We start from the raw sequence: 20,481 nt of genomic DNA, 5'->3' as shown, positions 1-20,481 counted from the left end.
AGGCACATACTGTTTAAATATTAAATACTATTCATAAACGAGTATGTAAGTAGAATTTAAATGGGTTAGGATAGGATAAACTTTTCTTCAAGTATAGTTACCTTTTTCAGACTTTCAATTTAAAATACTTGGAATTGTTGTTATTAAATAAATTACCTATGACCTATCCTATATTTTTTACATAATAGGCTGTTCTTACTTCTTAATATGACTGTCGATTGATAACGAACAATATTTTTGAAATGTTACCTAGGTAGGTACTTAGTTGTTATAAACATTTATACAATACAGTACATCCACATATGTATCCATTTTAAATATATCTTAAATAAAGAACAAAAGTTCTAGAAATAGACAATATTTATTATACAATAACACATATTAGCATAAAAGCATACCAGCAACTTAAGTTAAGACAAGGTGGGTGACAGGATGAAGACCTCTGATCTAATAACCATTAACCATTTTCTTGTTTCATAGAAAATGCTCTCATTGCTCTCAATCTCAATGTTTAAGAAGGCAATAGCAAAAATTAAATGTTAATTTTTCGGTCAAAATTATTACGCCCCCCCCCTCATTTTTTACCACTCGAACGTGTACCATTAATATTATGATGTACAAACAATGAACATATGTGCCCCTCTCTTGTGACAGTCAATCTTGGCTTTTTATATAGATTGACAATAACAGGTATCGTACCTACCTAATTTAATGGCAGAAAAATAAAACCAGAATCGTTGAGAAGGTTGGTGGGTCTATACGACCACGTAGACTGTAGGTATATATAATATAACGTATAAGTGAATGTTTTTAAAACGTACACACTTCTCTTAGCCTCAGTTTTTGACTTAACGCTCTTTGATCTGCTGACTGCTACTTAAGCAATTAAAAGAAACGTAGATTGTACTTATTATAATACATTCTTATACAATATGTACCTCATACCACCGAATGAGACTCAAATCGCATACATAAAGAATGAAGATTTCTATCAACCGTTAAACAAACTCGAAGAAGATGTCACTCAGCTCATGGAATGGTTGACCAAACAACCACATTTACCCAATATTACCGGTGAGTTAGTATAACTATTAGTGTTACGTAAATATTAAATTGAATAGTTTTAAGGGTAGCCCTAAACAGATCCGTTAGCACAGTTCATTGGGAAATATTACTGACATTTGCCTAAACGTATCAAGAAAATAATATTTTTGCTAAAACTTAGCAGCACTTGTATTTTAGTGAACAGTATGAGAATTCTAATGTGTAGTACTGCAGTGCAACTTTAAAAAGGGGGGCTATAGTGCAGGCCGCAGGGTACTACACTGTTGTACAGTAGGTGCCCAAAAGGGTCCTGTAATGGATGTGTTAAATTTGAATTCAATTATATATAATCATTCTACCCTTACGAAAAACGATTCTGATGGAAGACTGTCTGTCAGCAAATATTACTAAGTAAATTGTATGATCTTAATTATTGCTATTAAACTATTAAAGTAATTTATTTTAATATTATATAATATTTATACAGTAAGTTTAATTAGTTTCTGCCGAAAACAATGCATTTGAAAATGTCATTGTGTGTATATAATATACTTTAAAAGTTTCAAGTACTCGCGAATAATATTTTTAAATCACAACGAAATAACTAAAATCGTTATTCTTCGTTTAAATATTTAATTTCGTCCAAACTTGAACTTAAAATATCAATAAGAAAACTGTGTTTTTACACATATTTTAAATTTTTTAGTTACAGTATCATAACTACTTATGAGAAAACATGTTTTAAATTTTTAAGTTTTTCAGCCGAACGAAAATTATTATTTATTTATCGACATAATTTTTTTAAAAAACTAATAAGAATCGAATTCTTCTTATGCCTATAAAGAGCTTAAAATGGTCGAAATATTTTGTACATTTTATGGCGTATAGAAAATGCTAATACCTATAAGCATTCGGTGAAAATGTTATGTACCTAAGGTTAGTTTTCTAAAATTGCACCAAAAAACAAAATTGATTTTGTCAAAAACTGGTCTTATGAAAAAATCTATTTTGGTTTTTCATAACACTTTTGAAAACTACAAAGAATTTTTTTTTCATCCAAAGTACCAACTAAATTCACTTTTCTACCAGAAAAGATGCTGATGAAAAGAAACAAATCATTTTTAGTGCCCCGAAATGTGATGATACTTTGATAGATACAAAAAAAACCCACATATATCATTGTAAAATCAATAGGTACATTATTATACTTATCTCTATCCACTCTGATCTAAAACGTGTTACTTAAATAAAATATATGGATTCAAGCTTTCAAAAATATATTTACTGCCAGTCCGTCCCTTTATACATACCTAATCTAAGCTTAATTAATGTACATAAAAAACTATAACTATAAACTAACCCCAACATTTAATCTAGGTACCTAATGTATAATTTTAATATAATACCTACCTAAAGTTAATTAGATAGTTACTAAAAAACTAATCATTTAAAATTCTAGACGTAGGACTGTAAGAGCTAAGGCTATTAAAATGTTATACAAATAGGTATAAGTAGCAGGTAACCAAAGTCATATGTTTTACTTACACCAACAAAAAATATCTAAAATAAATTTGCACAATTTTATTTGTAGGGACTTGAAACTTTTCACTATTATAATTTATAGCATTATGTATACTTAATATTGATTGTAGGTAATGAGTAATATTATTTACAATACACAAAATACAATTGGTGAAACGTGGAACCTCGCCAACAGCTTAACTTTTCGTTGTACTACGATATTACTTTTACTTATATAGTTATATGCCGTTAGAAAACTTTCAAATAAAAGTAAATAATAATAATAAATTGTTTATTATTAATAGTATACCTAGCATAGTTAATAACTTCACGAATATTTATCAAATTGGACCACATAACTATTATAATTTATAAGTTATAACCGATTTAAGTACTAAAGGAGCCAACTAGGGATTACATAATTTAGTTTCAAATAATTGAAACCAGATAGGCGATGCAAGTGCCAATAACATCAAAAAAGCTTAGTACCTACTATATCTAAATCATAACTGAATTCAAAATTACTAGTAACTCGTGCGTAGGCCGAAGAAACTGCAAGTGACACGTGACAGCGTTTGATATGGTATGGAGTAGCCATGATTAAGAAAGGGGGAGTTAAGCTGCGGCGTTGTAACCGCACACTTTCAAAAAAAAGATTTACACACATTTATCAAAAATCATGCATCGTCGTTTAGAACCTCACACCAGTTAATCATATTAAATCAAAATTACAAAATAATAAAAATCAATATAAGAAGTCAAACTTTTGGGATTATCCACAGATTTATTCCAATCATTAAATATTTTTTTTTTTAAATTTATCAATTAATTTTTTCTTGTAATACTATAGAGTTAAGTATAAATTAAACCAAGTTTTTCTCAGTTTCAGTAGTTAAATAATAATACATTTTATTAGGGGGGAAAGACAATTGAGGGGGGGGGGGGGGAAAAACACTCAAAAAACCCCTAGTTTATGGTTACGCCACTGTTGATTTATGCATCTGTATTTAAAGATTATTATTTATTGTGTATGCATTATAATATATTATAGATATGTAGCCATGAACCGTATGTCTGTAAAATAATAATGTGTATAGCACATGCCATAGGTATATATCGGAATAACTGGAATGTATGGTGTAGGTAGTCATGTATATTGTATACTACCTTTACATATCAAACGAAATGGCCACGACACTGAAATAATGAAGTGAGATACCTTGAACAAACACTTGTAACAGTTTCCGGGATAATGTATATTTCCGCGAAAATAAAAACGCACACATCGGCCCGCGAAGTCGGCTCATCAGAGATGAGAAAGATTGATATAATTTTATATAATATAGTTTATAATGGGGAAGAAGAATATGCTTATACAGTGTGCGTTGTTATCTATAGTCTATACATATAATATAAAATAATACGTCATTTTATATTTATTTAGTCAAACACTTAGGTAAATAGCAAGTAAAATACTTCTTGATTTTTTTAGTTATTTTTCTTCTTCCATGTGTAGAACTGTATAGGTATATCCCTATTATGGACTATTAATTATCCTTAGAACAAATTTTCCAACAACTAGGAAACCACTCGTTCAAATGTTGATTTCGATACAATCATTGATACATCATAATTCTCAAAAAAATTATCCACTAAATAATTTAAAGAAAAAAAATGGGCTCAGAAGAGAATTCTCATTTGAAAAACAAAGATACGTATCGCACCAGGCACTCATTTAGTGGCACAAAAAATCTCAAAAATATGAAAATATGGTCTTTGAGTATATTTGAAAATTCCAAAAATCAGATTTTGAAAAACTTCATTATTAAAGAAAAAAGGGGGTGAGCATACTTGTTGTATATAATATATTCTGTTTCTGCCAGTGTTACATAATTTTCCTTGTATTTGTAATAAACGATGGTGGGGCTATCGACGTAATGCGCAAGCAGTTCCGGGAGCTTCGTCGATAATCACTGCAAAAAAAAAGTAAATAGTTGCAAATATAAATTTCATGTCTGCATTTTCCAAGGGCATTTTTTCAGGTTAGCTTTATTTCTCGTTTTATTATACTACAGTTCTCTGCACAGTTGTTTTGTTGTACATAGGTACATTCTGGGGAGACTTAAATTATATAACAATACAACATACTTACTTACATTTTTTTGTTCGTATGTAAAAACATTAAAATCAATCGTTAATAAAAAATACTATTATTTCGTCTTTTTGCAATTTTAGAATAAGAACAAATACTTGTAAAAATGTAAAAAAATGTAAATATTAGATAGATCAACGTATAATAGTTATTATATAATGAATAATAGTGACTAAAACGTCTAAAACGAATAAAATATTAACGACAACGCAGTGGCACAGCAGTTATTATCGTGAACTCGTGAACCCCAGGTTACATAGCGTCTATAATATGCGGCTTATTCTCCGCGTTCCCCTCTGTCCAACCAGCCATGCCATTTCAATATGTTACGATTGAAAGTTGAAACTGTCGGGCTTCGGTTTCACTGAACCAGCGACCGCCGTAGAAATGACTAAAATAGTATTTCCATCGAGATAACTATTAATAGGTTTTCGATTTTGTGACCTTCAATTTATAATAATAAACAATGTTCCTTGTTTAAGGTTATAAATTTATAATATCATTTAAATACAAAATAATAATAGCGAATATACCAATACCTACCCATAAGTACGATGAAAGCAGGCTGCAGGTATAATTATACTTTTTATACACGTGAGCCGCTGTATGTTTTTCTCGTTATCTAAATAAACTTTTCTTCTTCTTCTTCTTTGGTAATAACGGCCACTAGGACCATCCTAATCCTCCAATCCTCTCTATCAGCTGCTTTTACTTTCCAATGAGGACCTCCGCCCAACGATTTTACGTCTTTCTTTGCTACATCTTCCCATTTTAGACGGAGTCGTCCAAGGGGTCTTTTCCCTACTGGGTTTTAAATAAACTTTTATGCATGTAATATTAATTTATTATAGACTATAATTTAAAGTACCTATTATACTATTACATGTATTGGTACTCTTAGAAGGCACCGCTTAGCGCAATAGTAGATATACTACAACTACACTATACCATAAATATTGACTTCATTCAAGTTTGAACTTTTTTTTTATTAGAGAGAACCGAGAACCCAAGGCAACATAGGCCATTGGGTGTAGTAGAGTGGTACAATAGGGAATTTTTTGTAAAGGTTTAGTAAGTTTTTATATTGGTAGGATTGTAAGAAGTGTGTGTGTATGTGTGGCAAGGATGAATTGCTAAAAACCCGGGTGGTCACTGGTCACCCATCCGGATTCCGGGAGCTAGCAACATCGGCCAGTACAATCTGAGCGTCTTTGCAGATTAAGCATAAGACCGCGCCTCACCAAGCCAAGTTTTAACTTTTTATTATATGCATTAAATGTATATTTTATTGCTGCAGTAATGTAACAAGTTTTTCAAGATTTTATTTCCTCATATTAAAAGGTATACTTCCTAGCTATATCTATGTTTATTGTTTAGAATTTTAGATCCCTACTTCAAATGTTCCTTTTAAATAATTTAAATCAAGATAACCTTGATAAAAATATTACTGTCATTATTTATTGCCACCTCGGTACAATAAGTATAAATATACATTTTTTTTTTAAATGTCTCGCAATACCTACCTTATGTAAACAAATTAGTAATTTGTAGTTAAAATTAGGTAGGTACATAGTTTAATGTACTTATTTAACCATAGGTATAGTGTGCATATACTCCTCATATAACCTACCTATATTATTAAAATAAGATAGGTTATGGAACAATTATTAGTCCCCAAATTAAAAAAAAATCAACATGCCTCGGGTTGATCACAAGCTAAAAAATAACAACTAACTTATTAGTTATTTGTCAGCACCTAGACACCAGGAAATTGTATACATGGATGGTGGGCTAAATGGGTCGTTCGTGTTCTATACTGTTATTGTATTAAAATAAATCTATTATTTAAAAACCCTTATATCATAATATAGTCGTTAGATAATAAAATATAATGTATCATATTAAAATTTTTTACTGAAACAATGGTAAGGCACTAAGACCAGACTAATGTACTAGCCACTAGGTAATGTATTACTTTAATAGGTACCTAGTATAGAATATAGTCATAATTAATCATTGTAAGACCTATAGCTACTGCTCATTATTTGATGGCACAGTATTGTATATACCTAAACTCGTAATTAACAATAGGTATTTCCGAACCCTGTACGTATAGGAGCCGATTGTGACGGTGATAATATATATTTGTACATCGTATTACAGAGATGGAATGTGTATAATATATTGTATATTACCAATGGCACCATATGTGTTGTTGTACAACATATTACGTTTATGCGTTTACATTATTTTAATACAGAATTAAATGTACGGAAAGACTATCCAAGTGACTATTATATTATAATATATTATCAAACATTATGTACACTACATTATACAATTTATAAATCTCATCAGAGTTTTTGAGTGGGTATTTTTTCCCCCGGGGGTATTTGCTCACAGTATATTTTAAATTTTGTATCAAAAATATATTTTAAGTCCTTCACTAAAAAAATACCAGTTATTGTTAAAAGCAGACGAGGAAAAATGTGAACTATAAGGTCAACGACAATATTTATAATATATATAATATACAGTATACTAGTTACTGGTGTAATAAGTAGAACTGTAGAAGTAGATACATATCGTGCAACGACAATTTTTGCACCACATAAATATATAATATATGAATACCTTGAAGCTTAAGTAACTTGTAGGTAGGTACCTACTACAATTTACAAGAATATCCAGTTGTTCGAAATAGCAGGTTTTAAACAGGTAGGTTCTTATGCTTCATTCAGTAGGTAGGTGATAAATAAAAATTATAAATTATTTGATACTTGATATACATTTATAAAACTATAGTAGTATAGTCTATAAACGTATAAAACATATTTTGTACGTATTGTATCAATAGTATCAAAAATTGTTCGTTAATATACTGGTATGAATGTAAAATCGATTAAATGAATTTTAATAGAACCTTGTTGAAGTTATGGCGTTATACTGATAAACATTGAAAAAGACAAGAATGGCCCACTTCTTAAGAGCAGGTTAACTTCACCCCATCCTACCATACACACTTAAACACCCAAAACCTCTGTTTAGACGACGTTATATCATTGAAGGTAGATTTGAACTTCTATAATATGTGATATTGTTATGCGTTATATAGTTGGACGGAGACAACAAGTGTGGGTATAATGCTCGACAAGGTTATGAATAAACAATTTTAAACACGTAATAAAACAAAAAAGTATAATATACGTCATATTATATTACAATTCATATTATGTATAATATCTATAATTCTAATATTTATAATATAACTTGTAATACTGATGTATTAATATTGAACAGAAGTCAGAGATTTCTATAAAACTATAAAGGTTGAAAATTAGTTTTAGGTATTAGCTCTCAGGTATTTACCTATAGTCTAAATCTAAATGTATAATAATAATTATTAATATGAATTTATTAAATGATTATAAAAAAACTATATTTAATCGTATACATTTATTTGAATTGCAGATAGAAAATGGTTAGCGCATTTTATAACTGGATGCAAGTATAATTTGCAAAGATCGAAGCAAGTTATTGATTCATATTTCGTAGCTCGGGCAGAATTTCCAGAATTTTTTGGCTCTTTTACTAGAGAACAACTAAAAGAAGCTACTAAACAAGGGTAACTACCAATTCAACTTAAAATATATTTACTATGTACACCATAGGCGCAAATAGGGGAGGCTTTAGGGTCTATGCACCCCCAAACATTTTCTAAATTGTTTATAAGCTTATTTAATGTTATTACATTAGACCCCTTAAATTTCAAACACTATTTGAGCGTAAGATTTATTCAATTTATTCAATTTATTTTCTTAATTATTCTCAAATCTACTATTCTGAACTCCTGAGCATAGTCGTAGCATGTTGAATTCATATGGGGAGGAAGGGGCTATCGACGACGCTGCCGGAATTTCTTGCAAATTTCGAGGGGGCTTAACAGAATTCTACGCCTATGCTCTTGAGCTATTAAGTCAAATATTCTTGATGTCCCTCGTATTAATACTCATTAGTCATTACTCGTGTATCACAAATTTTTATGAACCTGTACGGCATTATTATAGCTATAGATACTTACCTCCAAAATTACAGTCATTTGGCTCCCATCAGATTGCAAACTTTAGGCAATTCAATAAAATATTTTGATTTTTTCAATGATGACTCAACCCGGTTAAAATCCTCAGAGCTCGAAATCATAAATATACAAATAATACATTTTATATTGTATTGTCATTTAAAAATTAGGTACCTACATTCTACAATTTAAAATATTAGCTATTAATGTTGGCTAAAAGCGTACCTTTTGAGCAATAAACAACAAAACCAAAAAAAAAATATATAATACCTATATTGATATTTAAAATTAATATACCTATACCAGTATAGATTATTTTATTTTATTTGTATTAAATAAGGATTAAGTACACTAATTATGACAGTAATTTTAGATAAATCATTATCATAAATGTACTCATAATCTAGTACAAGTCAGTGGAAAACAGATAATTGTTTTTTTTAATCTTAATTTTAAAAACAATTTGTAATTCATTTATTACAATAAGACTGTATGCAGATATATATATTAATGACACGAGATACTTGAAAAAGTAGTCACCCAATGACAATACGTTAGGTACTATAATGGATAATTTAAAATTATAATGCTGATCCATGTAAATCTAAATTTTAAATTAGTGATTGTTAATTTAAGACCAACATCAAAAAAAAATAGGTATTCTATAGGTACATTAGTAGGTACGTACCTGGAGAGCCACTCAACTATATAATAGAGATGAGTTGTATACGGGTTCTAAAATGATGAGATACAATTTATAGATATTCTGACTTCTTAGTCTAATACAAATCCATTATCATAACTACTGTCTACTTATATAAAGTATCATTTTGGATTTTTGAGCTTCTTAGTTGAGATTTATATTATCAAGTTTTACATAAGAGCTGGTAGAGCTTCGATATATCTATTACAGGTAAGAAAATAAAAATGACAGAGTTTACATTACACCTTTTCAACTAACCGGTATTCTGGCGGAGTTTACAATCGCCCAAAATACTTTGCCAAACTAATAATAAGACTAGGTTTTTTTTCAGCTAATAAAAAGTTGATATGAGAACTTGACTCAATTTGTAGGTGCAAAAGGTGTACATGTAAATTGGGTCCATATTATTTTATTTTCTTCATCAATATTCTAAGGCACCAAATGATTGGTCAATTCGTTTTGGTCTATTTTGAATTTTCCTACTAGGAAAATTATTTTTAAAAGTACTTGTTACTTTTGTAGTTTTGCGACAATTACTAAATGGGGTAATTAGGTAAGTATATCTGACTGAATTCTGATTTCTAGCCCCCCTCCCAAATTTAAAATGTCTGTTATTCACTTACATGTTATAAATGCGTATCAAGGATTTGTTCTATTTATAATTTTATAAATTAGGTAGGTATCAATATGTATTGAACATTGTTGTAGTGCCGCGACTGAGTTTAGCACATTTTAATTTTTTTATATTAGGTACCTACACGCTACACCTACCTACATGATATATGAATGATAATAATTAATAATTATTAAACGTTTTACACTTTTACAGGTCTGTGTGTTTGTTCCCGAAACTGACGCCGGAGGGTAACAGGGTTTTCTGTACCACGACCCGCCCATCGACGGACGATGACAAATACGACGTCATGCTGTTTTCTCAAGTGTCCATAGCCATTCTGGACTTGCAGCTTAAATTGGAGCCTATGTACGGCAACATTATTTTGTACGACCTGAAACACATCCGACTGGCTCAATTCATGGCCTTCACGCCTACTTTAACAAAAAATCTTTTGAGATGTTGCATTGTGAGTATAACTGCTGTACCTATTGCCGCTATTGGCTCTATTATAGGTACCTATGTATAAATCTTAAACACTCGTTTTAAAAAAAATGTGTGGAACTCACCGTTCATATAGGTAATATGACAATTTGATACGTGACCTTCCTTGAGTGGTTTTGCATGTACGATATACCTAATGGCTAGTATAAAGTCAAGAAATATTTTCATCTTAAACTGTCCGGGCGGGTGTGTGACCCAGTCAAAGAATGTCACTAAGTTTCTAACTGCCATTACTTTTGAACGGTAAGCACACTTTTAAAATTCTGCATACAAAAACACATATTTCGAAGAAGAAGGGTGTCTGGTAAAGTAAATTTGATTTGTGCCTAAATTACGGAAGTACCTATGTTTACATAGCCAAATTACTCTAATGTTAGGTACGTATATATATATATTTAGACATAATATATAGTACCTACCTACCTAACATAGTGAATCAAGTTTAAACAATTATTGATCGGAGTCATCCTGTAGATTGTGCAATGATAATCTATATGGGTATATAATATATTTATTTTATATTATTATTTATAAACATAATTATTTACTAACTTACCGTTTACAGGATTCATTTCCGCTGCGAGTAAAAACTGTTCACTACATAAACCCTCCCAAGTTTATGAGCCGCCTCATCACGTTCTTCAAGCTATTTGTATCGAACAAAATCAGAGACAGAGTAAGTTTGGACCACTATAGGTAGTCTATGACATTATATTATTGAAATATTAGTAAGACAAAAAAATAAAGCATGGCTCTAATGAGTCCAATGCGCTTAAAAACATCCGTATATAGCGTATGTTACCATCCGTCCATCCCTCACCAAGGGTAGTTGTACTTAAATTTATATTTACATAATTAGTTTCCTTGTGCAGTTGTGCCGACTTATCATTAATCATTTACACTTTTTATAAAAACATAAAATTGCTTATTCTTACCATCCTTATTAAACACAATTAGTAAATTATTCTTTTTAACTCTAAGGATTAAATTGTGACATAATAAAGACAAGTATAAATACTGTACAAATTAAGATCTTATATGTTTGTCTACTTATTTTACACTTCTATAGATATTTGTACACGATTCACTGGAAGATTTGTACCAGTATATTCCAAAAGATGTATTGCCTGACATATATGGCGGCACAGGTGGAAATCTGGAAAAATATGAAGGTGAGGTATACCAAATGTAGTGTGTTTATGTAATATTGCTGTGCTAACAATACCTATGTATCTAGAAATTTATAGGTACACAGGTACACAGGACATACAATAATAATATTCTGTACACCTATGGGCTATGATAGGATTTTTTTTGTATTGTTACTTAAAAATTATTTTTATCCTTACAGAGGATATGTTAGAACTTTTGATGGCTAACAAAGAATGGTTGGAAGCACGACCAAAGGCTGACTTGTCGAGACGACCAGAACATACAAAAACAGATGAATTGGACATGAATGGTACATTCAAAAAATTACAGATTGATTGAATTTACACTTTAAAACATATTGGTTAGGAATATAATAGAATAATAGTGATTATTTATTCGTAATTTATTATAAAAATATAATATTGTCTTTATTCTTAATGTTAAGTGAAAAAAAATTAAACTTAAACATGTGAAGTATAAAACTGTTGCAGAATTATATATAAAAATAAATATTTGATATTTACTCAAAAAAAAAAATTGTTTTATAAAACATACTAATATACTATAACCAAATTAGTGGTAGTATACAAAAATAAAATAATGTGATATGTGAGTGCCTATCAATAGTATTTTAGTAATTACTAAACTGATGAGACTAATATAAATTCTATTTAGAGATGTATGGATCTAGAATTAGTCTGTATTATGTTAACAATATATTTAGGAATATTTTTTAAAGTAGCATCAAAATATAGTTAATACTTACATTAGCTAACATTTACTTAACATTGAGTTAATACTTATGTTATTGAATCATGCATCTTGAGACTATTAATAACTAAAAGTGTACACAACAGTATTAATTTCTATTCATCAAATAATTTGTCAGAATATTTATTAGTTACCAAAAAAGAAAAAAACTATAATATTAAATATTTGTAACAAATAAATTATATGATTATGATTAAAAAGAAAATATAATTGCCATGTTTTCTAATTATATTGGAAAGGAACATTAATTCAAATATTTCAAAATTAAAATAGATAGTACAAAAATAATACGTAAAATGTGTTATGCAAAAACAACGTAGCCAGTATACATTCAGTATACTTTTAATATCTAGTTTCCTGCAAAAAAATACAATAATGGGTAGTACTCTCTTAGGGATTAATACTTATATTAAGCTTCCATAATTTTCATCTTCTTTATTTGAATTGATTGTTGGGTGCTTATTTTCATTATTTGTTGTTTCATAACTGTTAGATTCACTTTTCCCATTCACTGATTTGTTACTGTAAACAACCAACCATCAGAATCAGTGCAATTTAAATAATAAAGTATTAAAAAGGAGTGAAAATTGTTTTTTACATTTTCATCAAGGTAGCAAATAAAAGACACTATCAATGTTAATTAACAAGTCTCTAAATAAATAAGTAAATTAATTGTTATGTTTTAATATAATTCTACATTTTGAAGGATTTAAATTTCACATGAAATGTAGTAAAACAAAAGAGCTTTGCACCCAAAATAAAACTTAAAATTTAGAAATCTGAAACCAGCATTGATAAAATAAGACAAACAAATAAGTCACAAAAATCTGAATAAAATCTTTTGGTAACCGTTCCCAAACAACCAAGTAATTTTAAATAGATAATTGAATGACACTTTTATTAAAGCTGGCATAAAATTAATAAATGATACTTAAACAAATATATCTTTTTAGTAGCTGCGTTAAAGATCTGTTACTGTAATTATTACACATTAAACAAATTTTAACTATAATAAAATACCGAATATGAGGGATACACTTTGATAAATTTATCATTTTTTATCAATTTATTTGTATGATAAATTACCTTTCAGTGTCAATATTTTGATTTCTTCTGTAAGCAAATCGCCTACGCAATGATGGTGGAGTATCAATGGCAAAAGGACTGTACATCTTGGTGGGTGTTCTGCCCAACAAACACTTAGACCTGGTTCTGGGCGTGTTGGGAGTCAGAGGTGACTCATCCAATTTAAAACGACGTCTAGTTGATGGCCGTAATTTCTGAAACACAATAAAGCTTGTTAGTTTGATCAACCAATAGTGGTAATAGTGGGGTTCATGTAGTATGACAACAAACTCAGCAAGCACATTATTGCAAGTCATCTGATACTCAATCGATTAGTCATAAATTATTTAGAATAAAACAGAAATCGGTATTAATGTAAGCAACTACTTTACTTTAAACCAATTATAATGAAATATTGGTAATAACTAATAGCAACGTAATAAGTATTCTGGTTTTAATAAAATAAGGATACTTCCAAAAAAATATTGTCACTCAAATAATAATATTTATGTGACAATTGGTATGAAGGTGCTTGAACTCTGATACCAAATAAGTAATAACTACTCATAGAGCTTTACAAGTCTAATTGGGTCTGCAATAGAGACCTGGGATATGTACGCTCTCAACCAGCTGACACCAGTAGTATATTACAGTCATATACTATAATGGTCAATGATTAGAATACTATTTACAAAACATCACTATTTTTCATTTTTTTTGTGATTAAGATAAAATTATATAATAACAACATGATTTCATCATGAGTTGAATTCTATAATATTGTTTGCATTGCATTGCTGTGTTACAAGTTTACAACAAGGTTTGAAAGAAAAAGTTTTGGGTTAATTCAAATGAATCATTACATAGGGAATTTGTAGGGGATATTGAAATTTAATTAAAATAGATTGTACATTATATTTATCTATATTAATATATTATTATAATATAAGATACGTAGGTATGTACCTAAACTGTAAATAATTGAAAAATATTATCCTTTTACAAATTTAGTTTGGTATTTAGGTTCATGAATCACCTTGCATTGATAAACAATTATTAAACATAATCCATTTTTATTTTATATATAAATATTTAAAATTTTTAAGCATAATGCATATTAATTGATTTTTATGCACCATGTTTAACACAGCCAACATTGGTATTTACAACACCAACGGAAATATAATCATCTTAATCATAACACTACCCACCCACAATACACATATAATATACCTGTGCAGCTACTTTGAATCCGGTCCTGAGGTTATTCATTGACCTGAACACCGAGCTGACACTGCGCCTGAGTGTGTCGCGCTTTTTGGCCACTGTGTTGACAGCCACCTGCCATACTTGCGAGTTGCAGTTCCGCGCTCGGGGGCTGTTCCGCACAGACTTCCTGGTCAATGAGTATGGGCATTCGTTGTCAAACCTGTCACGTATCTGTCGCTGGATGTCAGACTCGACAATGCTCTCAGTGAGTGCACCTGGGTCGCAACACTCTCCACCACCGATGAAACTTAACCGCCGGCGCATCATGACGACAGAAATGGAAGAGGACGCAAAATTAATCGGAACCGAAAGATCCGAAAGGCGGACGCGACGAGAAACGAATGGGTGACAGCAGCAGAACAGGTCACGAGTCACGACGATTTGGCGTCGGGACGCGTGTTATGCACCTAGCACTAAACAGTAAACAATAATCACTTATCAGTTGTTCATGCTTTAAAGTACAATGGTAAACTTGTAGCTAGTAAAGTTGTAACTTAGTTACCTAGTTGTACTCAGTGGCTGAACACGTTCTCCGCGTTCACAACTGACTACCTTAGGCAGTAATCAATAAATACAGGCACAGACCTTCTATAGTCCTACCTGAATTATGAGTTCGGTGGTCTTAAACCGTTAAAATTCAAAACAATCCAATGTAGGCGTGTGGAACAATAGATAACTGTGATCGTATTTTTATTTTTTTGTGGTTACCGGGTCCTAATCACTTTATGGATGAAACGTAAACATTCTTATCGGAATTTGATAACAATAATGTTTTTATCATCATAGGGCAATGAGTATATAATTGGATAGGTATTACTATTATGATACAATATTGAGTATTTGAGAAGACATGATTTAGTGATTATTGAGCGAGACAACTGAAAAGTGAAATGTTCAAATGTAAGACATTTGCTCAATAGGTACGCTAATTGCTATTTGGTATTAATCGTTTCGTAAATTATTATAATATAATTATACGGCGATCAGCCAAGTACCAATTCTTGGCCATCATAATGTTTACTAGAGCGAAGGTCGATGATATTTGTACTACAAAACGACACATTTGTCATATTTAGTAGACAAACAAGACGAGAGAATGTTTAGACTATGATAACTATCATACATACTGGTAAGTAAATCATAATACATAATAAATAATAGGTACATTATGTTATTTTCGTATATGTTTCATATTTGTGTGACCATATTGTAATATTGTATCAATTAATCTACCTAAGGTAGTCTTTTTGATGATCTAAACGAACGAAATAAGCTTTAGAAGTTTTTTAGTAACTACTTAATTCTCTAATCTTATTAGTCACATAGAACTTATTTAATTTCTTCAGACACACAAAATATTAGCTTATACACATGATTGTACCTAACCAGCAGTATTTTGATTTATTTGTCAATTTATAAATATATCAGAATATCAGCTAGATAAATGTACAAACATATTTTATTTACCTTATACTGCAGTGACTTCTCTACTTCTCTTGTACAACTTTTATAGTTTAATTAAAATATAAAATTTATCTTGTCATCCCTATATGATTAATACCAACTGTAAATTATAATTATTATGTTATAAATCTTAGAATAGTTTTTATTTATTAACATACCAAGTTTGAACGTTCTTATTATTATTTTTATTCAAAGTATACAATACATTTAATTAATCCTTTGAAGCAACGAAGCATGTATTTTATAATATTATCTACCTATTTCTAATCAAAAATTAATCTTGTATATGTACTTAATATATAGCATTATAGCCCAAATATATTTTTATCAAATAAAATAGTGATGACAGGTATATTATTATATTTAATTTTTTACTACTAAATTCATTATTTTAATCATATTTGGCTTGGGGCTAGTTACACATAAGTTGACATTTTAACCTGATAATTTTGTATCTTATACTCCAGATAGTTGATTTTATTATTTGTTCTCAACACAGAACCCATTACATTTTTTCTAAAGTTACGAAATAACTTTTTATACCTACATTAATAATTTTAATACATCTATTACTTATTAGTATTATTACATAATTTACCTACCTAATACATATTTTTTTTGTAGATTATCTTCTTGGAGAAATATTGATCTACATTGAAAATTTGGAACAACGTCTATCAAAACTTATATTTTTTACAAATAGTATAATCTAAGTAAGAAAAATTATTTTTTTATGATACACATATTTATGTTTAATGCACTTATATAATAGCAGTATAGAAATATATAATCCAAAACCTTGTTCAAATTGTCAAATTAACAGTGTATAAAATAATTATTTAAGGTATAGGTACCTAATAATAATTGAAAAATATATTCTGATTTTAATTGCATCTTTGTAAAAGAGTAGTTTAAAATAATTGAAGGGAATTTTAAATTAACTCAAACTAATGAATTTAAGTAAAAACATAACTTTTTCCAAAGTTCTTAGCTAATAATTAATTTCAATGTGTTGTGCATATTATAGCATGTGTTCCTATGTATTTTTCTGGTCTAACCATTTACATAATACAAGAAAATGAAAATAAAACTTCTCTCTTTACTTACAATGAATATATTTAAATTTTATTATGTTTCATTTTAGAAATAAAATGACGCTGTTCTACAAAAATCTCGGGGTGCCATGCAAATGCATCATATCATCTATGAATAGTGATGGTATACTAATTCGCAAGTTATCACGATATGTTTCTCGATACCAAACTCATGAGATTTCTATTGCAAAAAATCAATTATGGCCAATTCGATGTTTTTCTACGATTAATGATGATAGTTCTGATAATATAAAAGCAAAACCAGAAGAAAAAGACCCATTATTAAAGAGTGTTCCGGTTAAAAAGGTGTTAGATAAAGTCAGCTTTGAAAAAAATGTTGATAAAGTCCAAAGACCAGAAAAATCTGTTGATCGAAATTATATTACTGCTCGCCGTGCAATGACTGAGTTCATGTTGAAATCAACTGATCTAGAAGGCCTTAAAACTATCAAACGGCGATCTCCATTTGATGACGAGCCTCCAATAAATGTTTATTGGCGAAAAGATGTTGTAGCCAAAGCATCTGAAGTTTGGGGGTCTCAAGAAGGTTTAGTGACTCAACTAATTAAGAGAGAAATTGAGAGAAAGAAAAAACAACAAACAATGTTTACAATCAAAGCACATAGAAGAAGTAACCGTCGACAGACCTTAAACAAAAATGATCTCAAAACACAAAAGTCATCAGGACTGTTTGGTGACTCTGGTCGTGTTGTCTTGACAGCTGTTTTCATAAATGGTATGAATACAATTTTCAAAGGTTTGGCTTGGTTCTATACTGGAAGTCACAGCATGTTCTCAGAATGTATACATTCAATGGCTGATACAATTAATCAAGTCATTCTTGCATTTGGTATTTATAAATCTGTCCAAATAGCAGATTCATATCACCCGTATGGGTACTCAAACATGAAATATGTTGCTTCTTTAATATCTGGAGTGGGAATCTTTTGTATCGGCTCTGGACTTTCCATTTACCATGGTGTAACAGGACTTATTCATGCTGAACCATTAGATTCTCTATTTTGGGCATATTTTGTACTTGGTGGCTCATTTATATCTGAAGGAGCAACATTAGCAGTTGCTATCAATAACATTAAAAAATGTTCCAAAGAGTCAAAGATTTCTTTCTTACAATATGTGTTACGAGGTCATGATCCTACTGTCAATGTTGTGTTATTAGAAGATTGTGCTGCTGTATTATCTATTGGAGTTGCCGCTGTATGCATGTCATTAACATCATACTTAAATACTCCTATACCAGACGCTGTTGGATCATTACTAGTTGGTGGCATTTTGGGCACAGTTGCCTCCTTCATTATTTACACTAACACATCTGCTATAGTTGGTCGTTCCATTAGCTTAACATATTTAAACAAAATCAATGCTGAATTGGAATCTGATGTTATGATAAGGGCTATACATGATGTAAAAGGCATTGATATGGGAAACAGTTTGATTAGATATAAGGCTGAGTTGGATTTTGATGGAAGAGAATTAGCTAAACAATACCTAGACAGACTTGATCCTGAAGCATTGATGGCTGAAGTCAGTGCAATTGAAAATGCAGATTGCGCCGAGGCATTCTTATTGAAACACAGTGAAAATATAATTGACATGATAGGTGGAGAGATTGATAGAATTGAATGGCAGCTAAGGTCAAAATTCCCTGAAATAAGGCACTGTGACTTAGAAATACTTTAGATATTTCTTTCCTCTTATTTAATTAATATACTATCCAAATAACATAAATTGCTGACTGGTGAAGCTTATGATCAAATAGGTTTTTGCATAACATGATAACATGGCAAAATATGATCTTGTTTTACATGTTCATTTTAAACTTATTATTAGTTATTATAATAAACTTAAATGTATGCAATGTAATTTTGCTAACTTATATGAAATACAAATGTACGTATGTATTTTTTCTATGTGTTAGTATTTATTACACACTTAATTGTTAAATATGATAGTTGAGAAGAAATAGTGTATATTGAAAATAAAAAAATATGTTATTAAATAGGAATTAAAAGAATATTAGTAATTTATGGTGTTACATTTGGAGAAATCAAGTCAATGTCAAAAGCAAAAGAATTTTACAAAAAAATAATTCTTTAAGTTGAATATTCTTAGTATTAAACAGCTTCTAATGTATTGATAATAATACATATTTTACTCTTTTTAGGTCCATTTTCAACCAAGAACTAATTATTTTGTATCGTACAGCATCTAAACTGTGATTGCTTGTATAGCTATAATATAAATGTTATCATCTTTAAATTAGAGCACTTTATTTTAATTAAAACCTATTATATAATACAATAAAACAATTTATGTACACAATAATGTGTACCTATTTTATGCATATTAACTTTATTTATTTATTTATCTTAGTATTAGAACATTGTTTATATTAAATATTACAAAAAAAATACTGAATAATAGATTTAATTTGTTTTATTTTATACTATTAAATAAAAATTTACTTATTATATCATATATACCTATCGTATTCAGAAAAATATTTCTGTTGCCGAGAGGACACCACGCACAAATGTAGGTTTTTTTTGTAAATTTAAATAGGAAAATCAATTCCTTAAACTCTCAAGTCCAAATAATATTTTAATGATACTGTTAATGACTTTTCATTATTAAACTTAGTTTAAAAAAAAATTTTCAATCAAACATTTTTTAAACAATAAACATTAAATAAACATAATTTTCTCAATAATCTCATACATCTAACGGAACCCTTGACATTGTCCCACGGAACCCTAAGGTTCCGCGGAACACACTTTGGGAAACGCTGGTCTAGACTGAATTCAATATGATTGGATATCATCAAATATCACCAATTATAGTGTAATTCTCTAGGATGTTTTTCAGAGTATTTTAATTTAAAAGCAAGTTTGAGAATTATTAAATTGTTAAGCTTTACATACTTAAAATTCGTAATTACAGGGTGCTCCGGGTAAACAGAAAAGCATGATATAACTCATAAGAAGTAAATAAATGTATTTATAACATTTTTATTGAAAACAGAAACTTCAT

At 29.6% G+C, this 20,481-nt stretch overlaps 3 protein-coding genes across 4 annotated transcripts; 2 read left to right on the top strand and 1 right to left on the bottom strand.

Annotated features, from left to right (window-relative positions):
- Positions 1-742: 742 nt before the first annotated feature.
- LOC111029126 (alpha-tocopherol transfer protein-like) lies at positions 743-12,287 on the top strand. Its single transcript, XM_022308000.1, has 6 exons — positions 743-1,074; positions 8,189-8,342; positions 10,328-10,580; positions 11,181-11,291; positions 11,685-11,787; positions 11,967-12,287. Exons 1-6 carry the CDS (start codon positions 933-935, stop codon positions 12,104-12,106), a joined length of 903 nt encoding a protein of 300 aa, XP_022163692.1. The 5' UTR covers positions 743-932; the 3' UTR covers positions 12,107-12,287.
- Positions 12,288-12,645: 358 nt separating this feature from the next.
- On the bottom strand, positions 12,646-15,553 carry LOC111029127. Of its 2 annotated transcripts, none has more exons than XM_022308003.1 (4): positions 15,473-15,553; positions 14,837-15,285; positions 13,625-13,818; positions 12,646-13,060 (listed from the first exon to the last, which is right to left on the bottom strand). In XM_022308003.1, exons 2-4 carry the CDS (start codon positions 15,137-15,139, stop codon positions 12,943-12,945), a joined length of 615 nt encoding a protein of 204 aa, XP_022163695.1. In that variant the 5' UTR covers positions 15,140-15,285; positions 15,473-15,553; the 3' UTR covers positions 12,646-12,942. The 2 variants fall into 2 exon arrangements, with proteins under 2 accessions (XP_022163695.1, XP_022163693.1); XM_022308001.1 differs by having other exon boundaries at positions 15,375-15,509.
- A 152-nt stretch (positions 15,554-15,705) lies between these two features.
- On the top strand, positions 15,706-19,456 carry LOC111029123 (zinc transporter 9). Its single transcript, XM_022307996.1, has 3 exons — positions 15,706-16,001; positions 16,961-17,049; positions 17,481-19,456. The coding sequence occupies exon 3, from the start codon at positions 17,488-17,490 to the stop codon at positions 19,129-19,131; it is 1,644 nt and encodes a 547-aa protein (XP_022163688.1). The 5' UTR covers positions 15,706-16,001; positions 16,961-17,049; positions 17,481-17,487; the 3' UTR covers positions 19,132-19,456.
- The last annotated feature ends 1,025 nt before the right edge of the window (positions 19,457-20,481 follow it).

The sequence above is a fragment of the Myzus persicae genome, unplaced genomic scaffold (genome assembly GCF_001856785.1).
Source record: "Myzus persicae strain clone G006 unplaced genomic scaffold, MPER_G0061.0, whole genome shotgun sequence".
Taxonomy (NCBI): Eukaryota; Metazoa; Arthropoda; class Insecta; order Hemiptera; family Aphididae; genus Myzus; species Myzus persicae.
The sequence above is the reverse complement of the archived record's forward strand: the minus strand, read 5'-3'. Positions and strand labels throughout refer to the sequence as shown.